Genomic DNA, 17,560 nt, shown 5'->3' with positions numbered 1-17,560 from the left:
AGCGGGGGAAGAAAAACAAAACGGCGGCCGGCGGAGGCCTGGAGGAGCTGAGGCAGTGGGCGCAGGAGCAGCAGGCGACTCTGCTGCGCTGCTTCCAGGAGCTTAAGGTGGAGCTGCTGGAGTCGCTGAAGGCTCCCAGTGAGCTGATGGAGACTCAGAGAGCCCAGGGGGCCGCGATCCGGGAGCTGCAGCAGGCCTCCGAAAGGGAGGATGAGACCGCGGCCGTGGCGGGGAAGGTGGAGATGCACGAGGCGCTCCATAAAAGGTGGCAGGAGCGGTTCGAGGAGCTGGACAACCGGTCGAGGAGGAAGAATTTGCGGATCCTGGGCCGCACGGAGGGGCTGGAGGGGTCGGACCTGGCGGCCTATGTGGTCGTTATGCTGAACTCGCTGATGGGAGCTGGGTCCTTCCAGGGGCCCCTGGAGTTGGAGGGGGCCCACAGAATTCTGGCTAGGAGGCCCAAGCCGAACGAGCCGCCGCGGGCGGTGTTGGTGCGGTTTCACCGGTTCGTGGATCGTGAGTGCGTGCCCCGGTGGGCCAAGAAGGAGCGGAGCAGCAAGTGGGAGAACACGGAGGTGCGGATCTTCCAGGACTGGAGTGCGGAGGTGGCAAAGCAGAGGGCCGGGTTCAACCGGACGAAGGCGGTGCTCCACAGACGGAGCGTGAAGCCGGCGCATCTGTGGGTCACCTACAAGGACCGGCACCATTATTCTGAGTCCCCGGAGGAGGCTTGGGCCTTTGTGCAGGCTGCGAAACTGGACTCAAACTGAGGGTCTAAGATGGGGGATGCTGTATAATAATGTACTTGTGTTTGCTCTGTTTAATGCAAGATGTGGGTTGGCCTTAGGGTGGGTGGGGTGATGTCGTTATGTCTTTTTTGTATGGGTCTGGTGGACGGGTTCGGGCAGGGGGGTAAACGGGGAATGCGGGGAGCTGACGGGGGGACTGGCAATGGGAGTTGCCCTAGAGGAGGCGGGGCTGGGAAGGGCGAAAGCGCGGGCTTTTCTCTGGTTTCCCGCGCTGTGAGATGGTGGGGGCGGAGTCGGGGCTGAGAAGCGCGGGCCGTTGCTGGCTGGTTTTTTTCTTCCCACGCAAGAGCGGGGGGGGGGGGGGAGGAGGACCTGCTGATGGGCACGAAGGAGGAGGGGTAGTCCCACGTGGGGAGGAGTCGGAGGTAGGGCCGGAGTGGGAGTCGCCGGGGTCAGCAGAAGTTAGCTGGCTCACGGGAGTGCTATGGAGGGAGGGGCGTGGCTAGGAGGGGTCCTAGCCTGGGGTGGGGGGGGGGGGGGGGGGGGGGGGGGGGGGGGTGGGGGGGGGGGGGGGGGGGGGGGGGGGGGGGGAGGGGTACCGGGTTGCTGCTGAAACATAGAACATAGAACAGTACAGCACAGAACAGGCCCTTCGGCCCTCAATGTTGTGCCGAGCCATGATCACCATACTCAAACCCACGTATCCACCCTATACCCGTAACCCAACAACCTCCCCCTTAACCCTACTTTTATTAGGACACTACGGGCAATTTAGTATGGCCAATCCACCTAACCCGCACATCTTTGGACTGTGGGAGGAAACCGGAGCACCCGGAGGAAACCCACGCACACAGGGGGAGGACGTGCAGACTCCACACAGACAGTGACCCAGCCAGGAATCGAACCTGGGACCCTGGAGCTGTGAAGCATTTATGCTAACCACCATGCTACCCTGCTGCCCCAAACGGTCAGGAAGGAGCTGGAGGATGCAGGGGGTGCTGGGGGGGGGGGGGGGGGGGGGGGGGGGGGGGGAGTGTTGCCACCGTGGGGAACTGGCAGGGCGGGGGGGGGCGCTGGCCGGGGGTGGGCAAGGGATGGGGTATGGCTAATCGGCAGGGGAGGGGGGCAGGGAGCCCTCTGATCCGGCTGATAACCTGGAATGTGAGGGGGCTGAATGGGCCGGTCAAACGGGCCAGGGTGTTTGCGCACTTGAAGGGACTGAAGGCGGATATGGCCACACTCCAAGAGACACACCTGAAGGTGGCGGACCAGGTTCGGCTGAGGAAGGGGTGGGTGGGCCAAGTGTTTCACTCAGGGCTGGATGAGAAGAGTCGGGGGCGTGGCGATCCTGGTGGGGAAGTGGGTGTAGTTTGAGGCGTTGAAGGTGGTGGCTGACAGTGGCGGGAGATATGTGATGGTGAGTGGTAAGCTGCAGGGGGAGCGGGTGGTGTTGGAGTGGGAGATGTTTGGCAGGCAGATGGATGGTCAATTTGAGAGATTAACGTGTCGTTCAAAGGCACCATCGAGGAGGCATTGGGCCCGATACAGGAGCAGCTGAGCAAAACTGTCAAAGCTGTGAACGGTGTGGAGGAGGCTGCTCATGGCAGACAGGAATAAGGGCCTGAAGGCCAAAGTGGAAGATTGAGGGGACAGGTCGAGGTGCATGAACCTCAGAGTGGTGGGCTTGCCGGAGGGAGAGGAGGGCCCGAGACCAACCTAGTATTTTCACAAGTGTTCTCCCGGTTGGTGGGCAGGGATGAAGTGGTCGCTGCTCCGGAATTGGAAAGGGCGCATCGGGCTCTGTGGCAGAAGCCAGAGCTGAACGAGCTGCCGCGGGCGGTGATGATCCGATTTCACAGTTACCGGAGGGAGGGGTGGGTCCTGTAATGGGCCAAGAAGAGGCGGAACGTTTGTACGATGCTCCATCCCCTCAAAAACGACGTACTCATGGAGTACGCTGCACGTCGTATGAACGGCCCCAGTACATCACCTGAGGCCCTCCCCCCGATGCTCCAGCCCCGATGGGTCAAGTCGCCGACCGCGTGGGACACGTGCTGACTCCGTTCGGGGATCTCGCATGGCGGCTGCGACTGAGTCCAGTGTCGTCACAGTCGGTGGGGGGGGGGGGAAGCTGCTATGCCCACGGGGGGGGGGGGGGGTTTCTGCGGGAGCTGGGTGCACTGGTGGGGGGTGGTCTGGGGGTGGCGAGGCTGGTTACAGTGTTTGGCAGGCCGGGTCCTCGTGCAGCCGCGCCATGTTGCACAGTGCGGTCCCAGACCCGGCTATTCTCCAGCCATATCCCAAGGGGAAGCCGGGGACTTTATGCTGTGCGGCTCCTAGTCCCCACCGGATGGAGGATCGGTGCGGGGGGGTGGCGCTGGCTTTCTGGTCGTAAGGCCTGACAGATCCTGCAGACATAGCCACAGGATTGGAGAATCCAGCCTGCGGTGTTTCTGCAAGAGAATCACATGCATGTACGGGACCAGACTAGGCTCCAGGAGGCCTGGGTGAGCCAGGTGTTTAATTCGGGCCCAGGTGGCGATCCTAATTAATAAGAGAGTTTGGTTCCGGGCGGAGAGGGTTATCGCTGATCAGGGTGGATGCTACGGGTTGGCAGTAGGGCTATTAGAGGAGAAGTCAGTGGTTCTCCTGAATGTGTACGCTCCGAATTGGGACGCTCTATCGATTATGAAATGGTTGCTGGCCACGGTGCCAGATTTGGATGGCCATCAATTGATTTTGGAGGGTGATATGAACTATGTGTTGGACCCAAAGGTGGAACGCTCTGGGCCGAAATCGTTGGTCCCAGCTAAGATGGTGAAGGTATTGTCTGGGTTAATGGACGAGGTCCGGTGGGGGGGAGGGGGGGGTAAATCCGTGGCGGTTTACGCATCCTAGGAGGGGAGGAGTTCTCATTTTTTTCTTTGGTACACAAGGTGTATTCGAGGATTGATTATTTTATTGTGAGTTGGGCTCTCCACGTTGGAGTGCAGAAGGCTGTTCAGGATTGGGGGAGGTACGTCCGGCATGTATGAGTGATCCTAGGGGATGAGTTCAGTTCGGTGGAAGTTAAATGTGTGGAGGATTTGGGACCAATACTGGAGGAGAGGGTGTGGAGTGAGGCGCTGTGGAGGGTGAATGCTACGTTGTTATGTGTGAGATTGAGCCTTACTCAGCTAAGGGTAGTGTTTTGAGTGCACCTCCCCAAGGCTAGGAGGAGAGGTTTATTTGAGAGGGTGGAGGACCGGTGCGTGTGCTGTTCAAGGGGTCCCCCACACCGCACACAGATGTTTTGGACCTGTTCCAAGCCAGTGAGTTTCAACCCTGTCAGTGACCCTAAATATTGAGCTTTGCCCACTGGTGGCTATTTTTGGGGTTTCAGATGTGCTGGAGCTGCGGGGGGGGGGGGGGGGGGGGGGGGGGGGGATGTCCTTGCCTTTGCGTCGTTGGTGGTGCAGAGGGGTATCCTCCTGCACAAGTTCCTCCCCTCACTGTGGTTGAGGTTGTGATCCAGTTGCGTGGATTAACCTGGACCAAACCAGTCAGCCAATTGGTCAAACAGCCGGACGCCAAGGGCAGCACAGTGGCACAGTGGTTAGCACTGCAGCCTCACGGCGCTGAGGTCCCAGGTTCGATCCTGGCTCTAGCTCACTGGCCGTGTTGAGTTTGCACATTCTCCCCGTGTTTGTGTGGGTTTCGCCCCCACAACCCAAAGATGTGCAGGCTAGGTGGATTGGCCACGCTAAATTGGAAAAATTAATTGGGTACTCTACTTTTAAAAAAAAAGCCGGTTGCCTTCCAGTGAGCATCTGAAAAAGGGTAAGACGTTATTAAGCAGTCAGACTGAGGAGTGGTTAATGAGAGACGCCCAATCTGAACCAGGAATTGTCAGCTGGAATATCGAGTTCCTTGTCAACTCAGCTCGAGAAAGCAAAGTAAAGAGAAGGAAGGAAGAGAAATCAGTGACAAAAATTGCTTCCTTATTTTGGTCTCTGAGAACATACATGAAAACAATGGTGGAAGTGAATTTTCAATCAGAGAGTTTGTCTGGCATTAGCATTGCTATTAAAAGGCACTTGGCCAGGAAGGGACTAGTCCGTTTGAGGGAAATACATTTGAACAGTGAATCTGACAGTGAGATGTAGCAGGACAGCTCCAACAGTCAATTCTGGATTTCTGCATTTAACTGTGCATGGATTCTGGCTGGAAGTTGCTGTCCTGCTTTACTGTTACTAACAGTCAGAGTTGTTAGCTAGGCCATTATTTTTGCAGCAAAACTGGGCCCATTGTGTACTTCCTCTGTCAGAAGAACAATGCTCTTCAAGTTGCAAAGTAACATTGTAAATAGTGAGATCTGCATTGTTTCTCAAGGTCATTTGATAGAACAGATTAAAATTATAACCATTACATTGAAATAACATTTTAAGAAGAACAATTCCTCACATAAATCCCAGCTCATCAGCGTGATTACAAACGCAACACATGCAACATATCTCCAAGGCTTGCGAAAGGATGGAATCCTCCCTCAGAACTGCGGCCTTGTTAAAACAAGATCCCGACTTAACAGTTACTTGGCAATGAGAAAATTAAAATGATAGACTTTCCCTTCCTTGTGGGCACCGAAGTTTAAGTGACCAAAATACTCACTTGCTGAAGTCAAACAGGAGCTTTTCGAAGATGAGGATTGGGCCCGTGCTACTCAGAATGGTGAGAGGCTGTCCCCCAAATAAGCAGAACACAGTGCCTGTGAACGCTGTGCCCAGGAAACTTTCAATCACACCCTGTTGGTGAAACAAAAAACCCAGTCCATTAGACTGAAGTAGAAGTCATTAGGCTGCAAGTGAACTGAATGTAGTGGAGGATAATCAACTGATTGCCAATGCCAAAACTAATCTGACTCAACACGCTTCATCACATACCGTGACATTTGGTTCTGTTATTGTTGCTTCTCTCCAAGCTGGATGAAGTTAACGGGAAGGATACATTCATTCACAAGGTCACCTGATAGATTTGGTCCACGCTAATCATCCATCGAGAACAGACCTCCAGCCATCCTGACAACATACATCTATTTCTCAATAATCCTGGCTTTGAGAGACACCGCTTCTTCGTGCAAACTCTTTGGGAGAAGATCATTCCCTGATACTGTCCTAAATTGATTTTTCTCTAATCCCAGCTTGTTCCCCATGTTCAACTGGCATGATTTCTTGTGAAGTAAAGCATTGGTTTAAACCTGTCAACATTACTTATCGTCTGCTTGTCACCGAGTCACTTGCAATTGATTCCTTTCGAAGTGACAATAACCCAACTCTTGACAACCAGGATCAGTCCCAGGGGTCCTCTGTCTGCAGTGCCTCAAGGTTAGATCTGAGCAAAGTACGACACAATTTAAGCATCATTTCCTCTGAATTTGACTGTACTGTTTTGGCTAAATGTTCTGTTTGCTTTTTTGGGTGGCAGCTTCAGGACGAGTCATTTTTTAAAAATAAATTTAGATTACCCAATTATTTTTTCCAATTAAGGGGCAATTTAGCATGACCAATCCACCTACTCTGCACATTTTTTGGGTTGTGGGGGCGAAACCCACGCAGACACGGGGAGAATGTGCAAACTCCACACGGACAGTGACCCAGAGCCGGGATCGAACCTGGGACCTCAGCGGCGTGAGGCGGTTGTGCTAACCACTAGGCCACCGTGCTGCCCTCTGGACGAGTAATGTTAAGCACACAGACTACGAAAACACCTGGCCATTTCAACGTTGTTCACAGCGTTTTTATGCACCACAGAATCTGATAATACAAAAGGAACACACTGATGACCTATTATGGGTGTAGCTTCTTTGCAAAGAGTCACGGTCACTGTCCTTTTACATGTGATAGCCCTCAAGAGGAACCGCGGGAGATCGCTGATTGATTTATCGTGGACTTTATAGAATATGAGTTCCCGCGGTGAGCAAGCGGGGGCCCACTCAGCTGGGGTTCATTCGCGGGACCTTTCAATGCAGCTCCCGAACCTGGACGGGCAATCCCGATAATCCTGGGCCGGGACATTTGTTTTGTGTGCCATGGTAGCAGCTTTATTTCCAGTTTAAAATAAACCAGTTTGACCTTTCACTCCGCGTCTGCTGGAATTATTACATTGGCGACGAGGATCAAGCACGGGATTCTGAGTAGCCTTTTCGAAACTCTCCGACGACAACTCTAGTAAGAAACGGAGCAAAAAGAGAAACCCAGAAATGCCCTTGTTTAGGTGGGTCTCACTCCTAAAAGCAAAAATATGCAGGGTCGGTGGATTGGCCACGCTAAATGAATTAATCACTTTGGTGTTCTCTTTCTTTTGGTGCATGATTCTGGAGAATCATGGAGCCTGTCCAGTTGGCTATTCTTCTTTTTATACATTTAGAGTACCCAATTCTCTATTTTCTAATTAAGGGGCAGCTCGTTTCAGGGCCGAACGGGTGAGGATATCTGTGCAACATTTTGCAGTCAGGCACCCACAAATGCCTAAGGGAGCTAACAGATGCCCTTTATGCAAGGACCCACAAGGATATAAACTTGGACTGGGACCAGGCGAGCCGGGATGCCAGGGCGATGGACTTCGCCCGCTTAGCAGGCATTCTGCAGGGTGTGATAGACTGTACCCACACGGTTCTGTGGTTTGTGGTCTTGGTGGTGTCATCCTCCTCCATTCATGAATCTCAAGGGATTCCACTCCCTCAATGTCCAGATTGTTAGCGACCAAACAATGCACATAATGCAGGTGGGTTTCCCGAGGAGCACCTTGACAGTTACATTTTGGAGTGCTCTCAGATCCCTGAGTGAGGGCAGCAGATGGAGGGATGGCTCCTCGGGGACAAGGGGGTAGCCACTCAGGAGATGGCTGATGAAGCTAATGCGGAAGAGCCAACACCTCTGGAGACTCGCTACAACGAGTCTCATGCATCCATGCGTATGCTGCTTAAGCAAGCGTTAGGACGACTGAAGATGCGGTTTTCGATGCCTACCCAGACGGGGGGTACTCTCCACAACTTGGCGCTGCAGAGGGGATACCAGCTGGACCAGGAGGAGATGGGGAAGCGACACATCTTCTTGGACAAGGAAAGGAGGAGGTCAAGGAGGGAGGGGAAACCCGCAGAGGAGAAAGGAGAAGGACCTCAGGCCGTGGCCATGGCCCACATGGGCCAAAGAGCGAGGGATGCCCTCAGAGCCTCTCGATCTGGACAAGAGTGCCCTTCCACCATGGCCAGTGGTAGGCCCAGGTTCTGGGGCAAGGTGGTGAAGCCATTGTCCAGACTCAGCGAGTGAATGATGATGACTTGCATTGAGGAAGAGCGATGCTCCTCTCATCCTCAGGGGTATGTCTGACTCATGCCTGAAAGAGAGCTGAAGACATCCTGCCAATGGACATGGCGTTCACAAATGTTGGATGATCTCTCATCTGTTGCAGTCCCCTCCGAGGCCTGCAGTCCTGGTGCTTTCCGCCAACTAACAGCCGGTCTATACTGGGGAATTGGTGGGGAGAGGGGTGGGGGTGGAGGAGGTGAGGGCGAGGGCCCCGTGACAGATGTTGACAATCTGAGGTGGCTAGCTGTCAGATCACCTTGGAGGTGCGAGGTGTGTGAGCAGGTGCAGTGACAGACTGCAGGTGTCAGGGCACCGCTACCCCGTCCTCGTCTGCAGTGAGCTGGCCCTGACTAGGGCTGCCACTGCCTCCCACGCGGGGTGGTCACCTTGCTGGATGGACATCTACATGACCATGGACAGAGGGCATCCGGCTTCTGGTGCTCACCATCCAGGAGTCTGGTCAGGGCTCACTCTGAGAAACGTGGTGCTGTCTTCCTCGCTGCTTTCCCCTCCAATGAATCTGGAACAAGTACTGGAGAGACGTTTTTACGTTCACCACTGATTGCAAAAATTAAGTTGCCCGGGGGTGAGCGAATCAGCGCAGACCCCCATGAGTGCGGTGTGATTCTCATGGTTAAAAATAAAAGAGGTTCGACATTCTGTGGGATTTACCGTAGTCGGCACTGGCACCGGGACCAACACTTTGCCAAATTTTGGGAAGATTCTGTTTCCCTCTCCACATGTGCTACCAGAGCTGCTGAGCTCTTCCAGAAATTCCTGTTTTTATTTACTTGTCAATGCTGTCAATCGACATTTGTGCATCGAAATAGAAAAATGCTGCTTCACAGAAAGGCCTTGGCATATTTCTAAGGCCCAGCCCTGGACTGAATGCAGCTCGTGTATTGGTATTCTGAGATCATGGGGAAATTAATATTGTTGCTCCTCCAGCTACCCAGTTATAAACTGCTAACACTGCTATAAACTACTCATAACACACATAGTTTTAGATAGGTGACCTGGCTGTTACAGGGATCATTCCATACAATCTTTCCAGGTCTCCAAGTCAGTGAGTTGGAGTGGAAAGCAGATTAAAGCTTTCCTCATTCTGCGTCTGATTCTCTTGCAGCGAGTGTGTCAGGATACAGGTGAGTATTGCACCAGCTGGTTGCCGTGGCAGCTTGCTTTGCTAGCTCAAAGTGCATTATAAATGATAGATCTTGGTGGGGACGGTGTCGAGGGTGGTAGGATCCAGGGGTGAGCCAGGCTGGGGACTCACGATATTTGGGGTTGGGATGGAGCCAGGAGTGCAGGAGGCGAAAGAGGCCGGTGTTTTGGCCTTTGCGTCCCGAGTAGCCCGGCGGAGGATCTTGCTGCAATGGAAGGATGCGAGGCCCCAAGTGTGGAGACCTGGATCAGTGACATGGAGGGATTTATAAAATTGGAGAGGGCCAAATGTTTATGATTGCTATTATTATTGTTATTGTTGGCATTTTATTATGGTTCGATGTTGTTGTATAAATACAAAATTTTTCAATAAAAATTATTTTAAAAAAAAATGATAGATCTTGGCCATGCAAGTCTGCATAATATTTGCAAAATCACGTGCAGATCCCAAATTGCCAACTATACTGAGATTTCAGATCAATGCCTCTTCCACCTCTCACTTCTCTGACAAGTGACCATCGAAACATATTCCTGGACACACACAGCTGAACAATGAAGACGTGCTACCATTGCATAAGGCTATGTCCTCAATGAGGGGAAGCAAATGCTGGTTGTGGAAATAAATGTTTTCTTTTTTAGGAGGCAATGGTCTTCAATTAACGATAAACCAGAAAATGAATATTTTCCTCCTCAATTATAGGAGTTTGAAGAAATCAGGGGCGCGATTCTCTGCAAATGCGGCGAGTCGTAAAGGCTGCCGTGAAACTGGCCGTGTTTCACGGCAGCCTCCGCGCCCCCTCCCGGGACCTGATTCTCCCGTGGTACTGCCGTGCCAATCGGGGCTCTGGATGCCCAGAATGGGCATGTTGCGGCCGTTTTTACGACGGCAGCAAGCAGGTGTGTTTGCTGCCGTAAAAACGGCCGTAAAGGTCTGGGAACTCGGCCCATCGGCCTGGGGAGAATCGCTGTTCGCCGTAAAAAACGGCGAGCAGCGATTCATGTCATGGGGTGGCTGTGGGTGGGGGAGAATAGCGGGAGGGCATGAAAAATGTCGGGGACGCCCTCCCGCTATTCTCCGACCCGTCGTGGGCAGCGGAGAATCGCGCCCCAGATTCGCGTAACAGCCTCCCCGAACAGGCGCCGGAATGTGGCGACTAGGGGCTTTTCACAGTAACTTCATTTGAAGCCTACTCGTGACAATAAGCGATTTTCATTTCATTTCATTTAAAGAAAAAATTAATTTCAGAGAAAATCAGCTATTTTCTTGTTCCATGACTTCATAGAATCCCTACTCTGCAGAAGGAGGCCATTCGGCCCATTGTGTCTGCACCGACCTTCTGAAAGAGCCCACACTCCCAACCTAACCCTGTAACCTCACCGAACATTTTATTTTGGACAATAAGGGGCAATTTATCACGGCCAATCCGCCTAACCGGCACATCTTTGGACAGTGGGAGGAAACCGGAGCACCCGGAGGAAACCCACGCAGACACGGGGAGAACGTGCAAACTCCGCAAAAGCTCCCCAAGGCCGGAATTGAACCTGGAGCTGTGAGGCAGCAGTGCTAACCACTGTGCCACCGTGCTGATCGTTTGAGCCTTGATGTTGCTCACCTCACTCTATTAATCAATGTGCCTGGGTGAGTCAAGATACAAGATTAGAAGCGACAGCGTGGTGTAGGTATCACCTGATAATTTTCTGTTGCATCCCCCAACAATCCTCCGAAGGTGATGGCATTGGTGATGCAGCCCAGGTAGATGAAGAGGATGGTGGAGACGGACTGAATGTGGAATGCTTCATAGAAATCACTGGGCATCCAGGGGAGTTTCCTTTTGATATCCAGAATCAGCCCTCCACAAAACCTGCAGCAAGTGAGAAACGCTTCAAATCAGGGCTGTAAATTGGAAGCAGTAGTTCATTCAGAGAAAACCTGCGGTGTGTTGGTTGACAGACAAAAACATCGGCAAGTTGGGACCTCCAACTCTTTACTCTGACATCCTCGTTGATCCCCAATCTTATTATTATCATTATCTCTCTCTGTTCAAGTTTTAAACAGATTGTTAAAAAACCCCTCCACTGTGCGTGGATTTTATATATTAAACAAGTTTCACGTTACTCCGTGATATAATAAAGATGATTTGGCACCAACATTTTGATGCAGAATGTTAAATTGGTCCAAATCAAGGGGAGACAATTAGGTAGTGATGTTCCAGGGACCCAGTGGAATGGCAGATGGTGGAATTTCAATTCAATAAAAAATCTAATGAGGACCATGAAACCAAAGGGGATTGCTCATAAAACCCATCTGGTTGACTAATGTCCTTTAGTGAAGGAAATCTGTCATCCATACCTGGTCTGGATACCAGACCAACAGCAGTGTGGCTGGTTCTGTAATGGCCTCACAAGCTACTCAGCTGGATCGAACCACAACAGAAATTGTAAAAGGAATGAAACCGGACAGCCCATTGGAAAGGACAATAGTAAACCCGGACCTGTCACCCCACAGAGTTCTCCATACTAACGCCTAGGTGCCAAAATTGGGAGAGTAACAGTCTGCAATCATACTCATGGAATCCTACTTTACAGCCAATGTCCCAGACACCACCATTGTCATCTCCAGGTTTGACATATCCAGCAGAGGTGGCCGTACAGTGCTTTACAGTCAAGAGGGAGCTGTCCAAGGAGCCCTCAACATTGATTCAGGACCCCAAGAAGTCTTATGGCAAGGGAAACCCCTGCTGATTATCATGTGCTACACTTCTCAGCTGATGAATCAGTACTCCTCTCTGTTGAACACCACTTGGAGGAAACACGGAGGGTGGCAAGGGCACAGAATATACCTCTGGGTAGGGGACTTCAATGCCCATCACCAAGAGAGGCTGGGTAGCACCACTGCTGACCGAGTTGACCAACTCCTAAAGGACACAGCTGCTAGACTGGTCTGTGGCAGGTAGTGAGGGAACAAATAAGAGAGAAAAGCAGACTTGACCTCATCCTCACCAACCTGTCTGCTGCAAATGTATCTGTCCATGAGGGTATTGGTAGGACTGACCACCCCACAGTCCTTGTGGAGACAAAATCCCGTCTTCGCGTTAAGGATTTCCTCCATCACATTGTGTGGCCCCAGCATCATGCTAAATGAAGTAGATTACGAACAGATCTAGCAATTTAAGACTGGGCATCCCACAACCAGTGGATCAGATCTAAGCTGTGTAATCCTGCCACATCCAGCCATGAATGGTGGTGAAGAATTAAACAACTCGCTGGAGGAGGAGGCTCCACAAATATTCCCATCCTCAATGGGGCAGATCAGCAGGTCTGTGCAAAAGAAAAGGGAACAATCGTTGGCTTCCTCGGTAGGTTCTCAGCATCATAGGTGCCGGTCTTCAGCCAATTTGATACATTCCATGTGGTGTCAGGAAATGACAGAAGGCAGTGGATATTGCAAAGGGTATGGGCCCTGACAATATTCCAGCAATAGTACTGAAGACTTGTGCTCCAGAACTTGCCGCACCCCTAGCCAAGCTGTACCAGTACAGCTACAACACTGGCATATACCTGGCAATGTGGAAACTTGCCCAGGTAAACCCTGTACACAAGAAACAGAACGAATTCAGCCTGGCCAATTACTGCCCGTTCAATCTACACTTGATGATGAGGAAGGGGGTAATTAACAGTGCTATCAAGCGGCACTTACTCAGCAATATCCAGCTCACTGATCCTCAGTTTGGGCTTCGCCAGGGTCACTCAGCTTCTAACCTCATTACAGCCTTGGTTCAAACATTGACCCAAGAGCTGACTGTGAAAGTGATAGAATATTTGAAATTTGATAGAATATGGCATTAAGGAGCCCTAACACAACTGGAGTCAATGGGAATCAGGGGGGAAACTCTCCGCTGGTTGGAGACAGACCCAGAACAAAGGGAGATGGCTGTAGTTGTTGGAGGTCAATCATCTCAGCTCCAGAACATCACTGCAGGAGTTCCTCAGGATGGTGACCTCGGCCCAACCATCTTTAGTTGCTTCATCAATGACCTTCCCTCCATCATAAGGTCAGATGTGGGGATGTTCGCTGATGACTGCACAATGTTCAGCACCATTTGCGACTCCTCAGATACTGAAGCAGTCCATGTCCAAACAATTCCTGACATAATAATTATGGATTATAGATCTGTCACCAACAGTGAAACCATGTGAATCATGATCGCCATAGATTTCAATTACTCTCAGTACAGAAAGCAGATATTCCCTGGAAATTGTGTCCTGATTATCCATTATCCCAAGCTTTTTATGAATCTCAGAAGCAGTTTATGTCTTAATACAGCAAGACCCGGACAATATCCAGGCTTGGGGCTGGCAAGTGGCAAGTTACATTCGCGCCACACAATTTCCAGGCAACCATCTCCTACAAGAGAGGATCTAACCATTGCCCCTTGACATTCAATGGCATTACCATCACTGAATCCCCCACTGTCAACATCCTGGGGGATTACGTGTTGACTACAAACCGAATTGGACTAGCCACATTAATGCTGTGGCTACAAGAGCAGGTCAGAGGCTGGGAATCCTGTGGAGAGTAACTCACCTCCTGACCCCCCCCCCCCCCCCCCCCCCCCCAAAGCCTGTCCACCATCTGCAAGGCACAAGTCAGGAGTGTGAGTGAATACTCTCCACTTGCTCCAACACTAATCACGAAGCTCAATACCATCTAGGACAAAGCAACCCCACCTGATTGACATCTCCTCTACAAAATTCACTCCCTTCACCACTGACAAACAGTGGTAGCTGTGTGCATCATCTAGAAGATGCACTGCAGTAACTCACCAAGGTTCCTTAGACAGAACTTTCCAAACCCACGACCCATCTGGAAGGACAAGAGCAGCAGATACCTGGGAACCCCAATCTGGAAGTTCCCCTGTGTCAGGGTTGGAGGATAGCAGAGGAATTGGGATCATGTCAGGAATGGTGTGTGGGAGCACTCTGGATGGGGAATAGTGGGCATACCCTCCTAAGTTGCTGGGGTGTTTTCTTATAATTGCTCGAGTGATGGCTTTTAAAATAGGATTCAGTAATAATGGTGATACTTGCTGATTATGACTAACATTTCACCTCCTCCGACAGTATTCTCTTGTACACACCCTTCATTAACCTAACATATTGTCTCCAATAGCTATGGCATTTTGTGTGACTCCTCCAATTGAAGTGTATACCTTCCTGTCCACATCAGCTCTTCCCCAAGTTCATGTGGTGCTGGCATTTCTTCATCGTCACTTCCTCCTCCACCTCCCGCCGAACCATTCATCTGTCCTGCCTCATTCAGAGAGTAAACAGACTTCCTGTTGTCAAGGCAGGGGTGTGGGGAGAGCGTGAGAGAGAGAGAGAGAGAGAGAGAGGGAGAGAGAGATTGTTAGTCTTCTATTAACTTTGATCTCTATTCGAAGGTAATCAAATCAAGGATAGAAGGTCTGACTTGTTCAAGCACAAAGCCAGCCAGAATATGGTCAGTCATTTTTGCTCTCAAGACAAACCATCTATTCGACAGTTCAGAGACTACCTGAAGTTGGGAAATATGCACAACGTACTGAAGAATCCCTGATGCACTCGAAAGAATTCCTACCTTTTCTCAGCTGGCGTTACTTTCTTGGGAGGCTCTATCCTGATCTTGGGATCCCATTCACCAGGAGGCAGGACAATGACTTCATCAAGGAATTCGTCAATGCCGGCAATCAAGTCATCTCGGTCTCTCGCTTTGTAAGCAACATCACTGAACAGCTGGAGCCCGGTACAACGAAGGCAGAATGGAAATGTCAGGCACGCACATTTAATGAATAACTTTAATTATTGGTCTCACAATAGTGAGGAGTATTGAGAAGAAGAATCGAAGTTCCTGAGCTTGTGGTGCAGACTCAATCTTTTTTTCATCCTGTCTCAGATCTAATTTGCTCTGACTAAAATGAATGAGAGGAGTTCCCATTGAGAAACTTGTAAGCGTCGGGAGTATAAGAAATGTTACCAATTATTAGCAAGACACAAGAAGCTGAGTGCCAGCAAAAAGAAGGACAATAATAAATGGTGCAGAAATGGCCTTAAGTGATTGAAGAAAGCAGGTGGCAATAGAGAAGGGGTATGGTGTGAGGCCTTGCGCAGTGTGAACACCACTTCGTCGTGCGCGAGACTGGGGTTGATGCATTTGAAGGTGGTACACTGGGCATACTTAACTAGGGCGAGGTTCAATCGGTTGAGGGGGTGGGTAATAAGTGTGAGCGCTGTGGGAGGAGTCCGGCAAACCATGTGCACATGTTCTGGGCATGTGGGGGAATCTCATGGAGTTTTTGAATCTTGAGAAAGTTAAATACACGTTAAGGGGTGCGATTGAGGGCTTCTGTAAAAGATGGTGGCTTTTTATTGTGTTCTTTAAAGAGCTAGTCACCATCAGCTGTTAACTGGGAGGTGTTGATGCTGCTGTGTTTGGTTGTTTGTTTTCACAGAATGTACGGTGCAGAAGGAGGCGATTCAGCCCATCGAGTCTGCACCGGCCCTTGGAAAGAGCACCCTACTTAAGGCCACACCTCCACTCTGTAACCCAAATAAACTCTAAACGTTTTGGACACTAAGGGCAAGTTAGCACGCCCAATCCCCCTAAGCTGCACATCTTTGGACAGTGGGAGGAAACCGGAGCACCCGGAGGAAACCCACGCAGACACGGGGAGAACGTGCAGACTCCGCACGGACAGTGACCCAAGCCGGGAATCGAACCTGGGACTCTGGAGCTGTGAGGCAGCATTGCTAACCAGTGTTCTACCGTGCCTCCCATTAGCTGTTTTATGGTTTTGTATCTATTTAAAAATGTTTCATCAAAATATTTTTGAGAAATATTTTCTCTGACGAAGGAAGATTTTCCCCAGGCTCTTTAAATTTATTCAACTCAGTAACAAGAATCATGATTCTGCTGATATAAGTGACTGGGAATCATTTTCCATTTATCATCAATCTTTGTTAGCGTGAGCTCTACTTTTTCTAAGGGATTTTAACTTGATAACTCACGTCATCCACCATCAACGTTGCCATAGCTCTTCCAATCTCGCTGTAAGATTTACCTTTCCCCTGAGGACCCAAAAGAATAAAAATAAACCTGTTTGGGAAAAAAAACATATCAAAATATTAAAACTGTGAGCAAATGCCAATTCACCTGTCTTCATTGCACCCCAAGTGAATTCTTTATTTATTTCAAAAAAAAATCTTTTTATGGGCATTTCCAATATTTATAATCAGTTGTATATATACACAACACATTTTTCTGCCCGTGCTAATGTCCTTTACTATACAGAGAGGTTTAATTTGTCCTTCATTGAACAAACCCTATTTGCATTTTGTTGCCCTCTGGATTGGTGTATGGTTCCTCGCCCTTCCCGTTGTCCCCCCCCCCCCCCCCCCCCCCCACCTCCGGCTGTGCTTTTCTTTTATTTTCCGGACAGAATGGGAATAAAAGGGGGGGCTAGCCCCCCCCCCCCCCCCTCAAATCTCATCTTGTGGTTTCCCCACCTCAAGTGAATTATTTTTAACATGCAAAGAAAATTGGAGTACATTCAAAGGTTAGGATGCTTGCCCACTATGCTGTATCTAGCCTGACATCACTTAATGCACCTCGACAGAGAGCTAATTGCTTTTACAGCTTTGTTGACCAGTGGAGAGGTCCCAGACAGATTGAGTGTGCTTAAAATACCAGAACTGCAGAGTTCAATCAAACCGTGCGTCACCTATCCAACAGATGATTACCCTCTCAATTGAACACAAGTAGTTATCCACGTCAGCTGAATTATCGCCCAACTTATATTACTTTGAATTAATTCATTTTGTAAAATTAACTTACAACCCATCAGAACTTCAGCAGATAGAACTGTGAAACAACCCTTCAAAACAGAAAGGTAGCATCACTTCTAAAACGTCCATGACTGCGCACCCAGCTCAATTGTATACTGTGTAATATTTTATTGCTGAGCTCATGAGTATTTCCTTCCAGATGCAATAGTACCTTGTTGGAACTGCCACTTCTGTCAGTCCACCCAACATCGTTGACTGCAAGAGACGGACAAAGGCTACAAATGGTTTATCCAGAAAGTCGACCTCTCCGACAAGGATATTTGATGCTTCCGAGTCACGCGGTATTTTCTTCTTGAATTTGTTCTTAAGCTGCAACAAATTAGAGGCCGCTGTGAGTTAGAATAGTGAATTTCCAATGAACCCCATGACCTCTGAACTCTGTTTATTTCGGACATTTAGAACCACTGACTGGCTAATTACTCC

At 50.1% G+C, this 17,560-nt stretch overlaps 1 protein-coding gene across 8 annotated transcripts in view; it reads right to left on the bottom strand.

Annotated features, from left to right (window-relative positions):
* slc4a5a (solute carrier family 4 member 5a) overlaps window positions 1-17,560 on the bottom strand; it is a 117,982-nt gene that overhangs the window by 51,748 nt on the left and 48,674 nt on the right. For all 8 annotated transcript variants that reach the window (XR_005458787.1, XM_038785297.1, XM_038785302.1 and 5 more), the window contains 6 exons: window positions 17,289-17,446; window positions 16,301-16,388; window positions 14,874-15,028; window positions 14,467-14,592; window positions 10,944-11,118; window positions 5,397-5,530 (listed from right to left, as the gene is read on the bottom strand). Coding sequence is in view for 7 of the 8 variants with exons in the window: in XM_038785297.1 (XP_038641225.1) it covers window positions 5,397-5,530; window positions 10,944-11,118; window positions 14,467-14,592; window positions 14,874-15,028; window positions 16,301-16,388; window positions 17,289-17,446 (836 nt within the window). In the remaining variant the exon portion in view is untranslated. The remainder of the gene's footprint in view (window positions 1-5,396; window positions 5,531-10,943; window positions 11,119-14,466; window positions 14,593-14,873; window positions 15,029-16,300; window positions 16,389-17,288; window positions 17,447-17,560) is intronic.

Source organism: Scyliorhinus canicula, chromosome 26 (genome assembly GCF_902713615.1).
Source record: "Scyliorhinus canicula chromosome 26, sScyCan1.1, whole genome shotgun sequence".
Lineage (NCBI taxonomy): Eukaryota > Metazoa > Chordata > Chondrichthyes > Carcharhiniformes > Scyliorhinidae > Scyliorhinus > Scyliorhinus canicula.
This window is presented reverse-complemented; position numbering and strand designations above follow the sequence as displayed.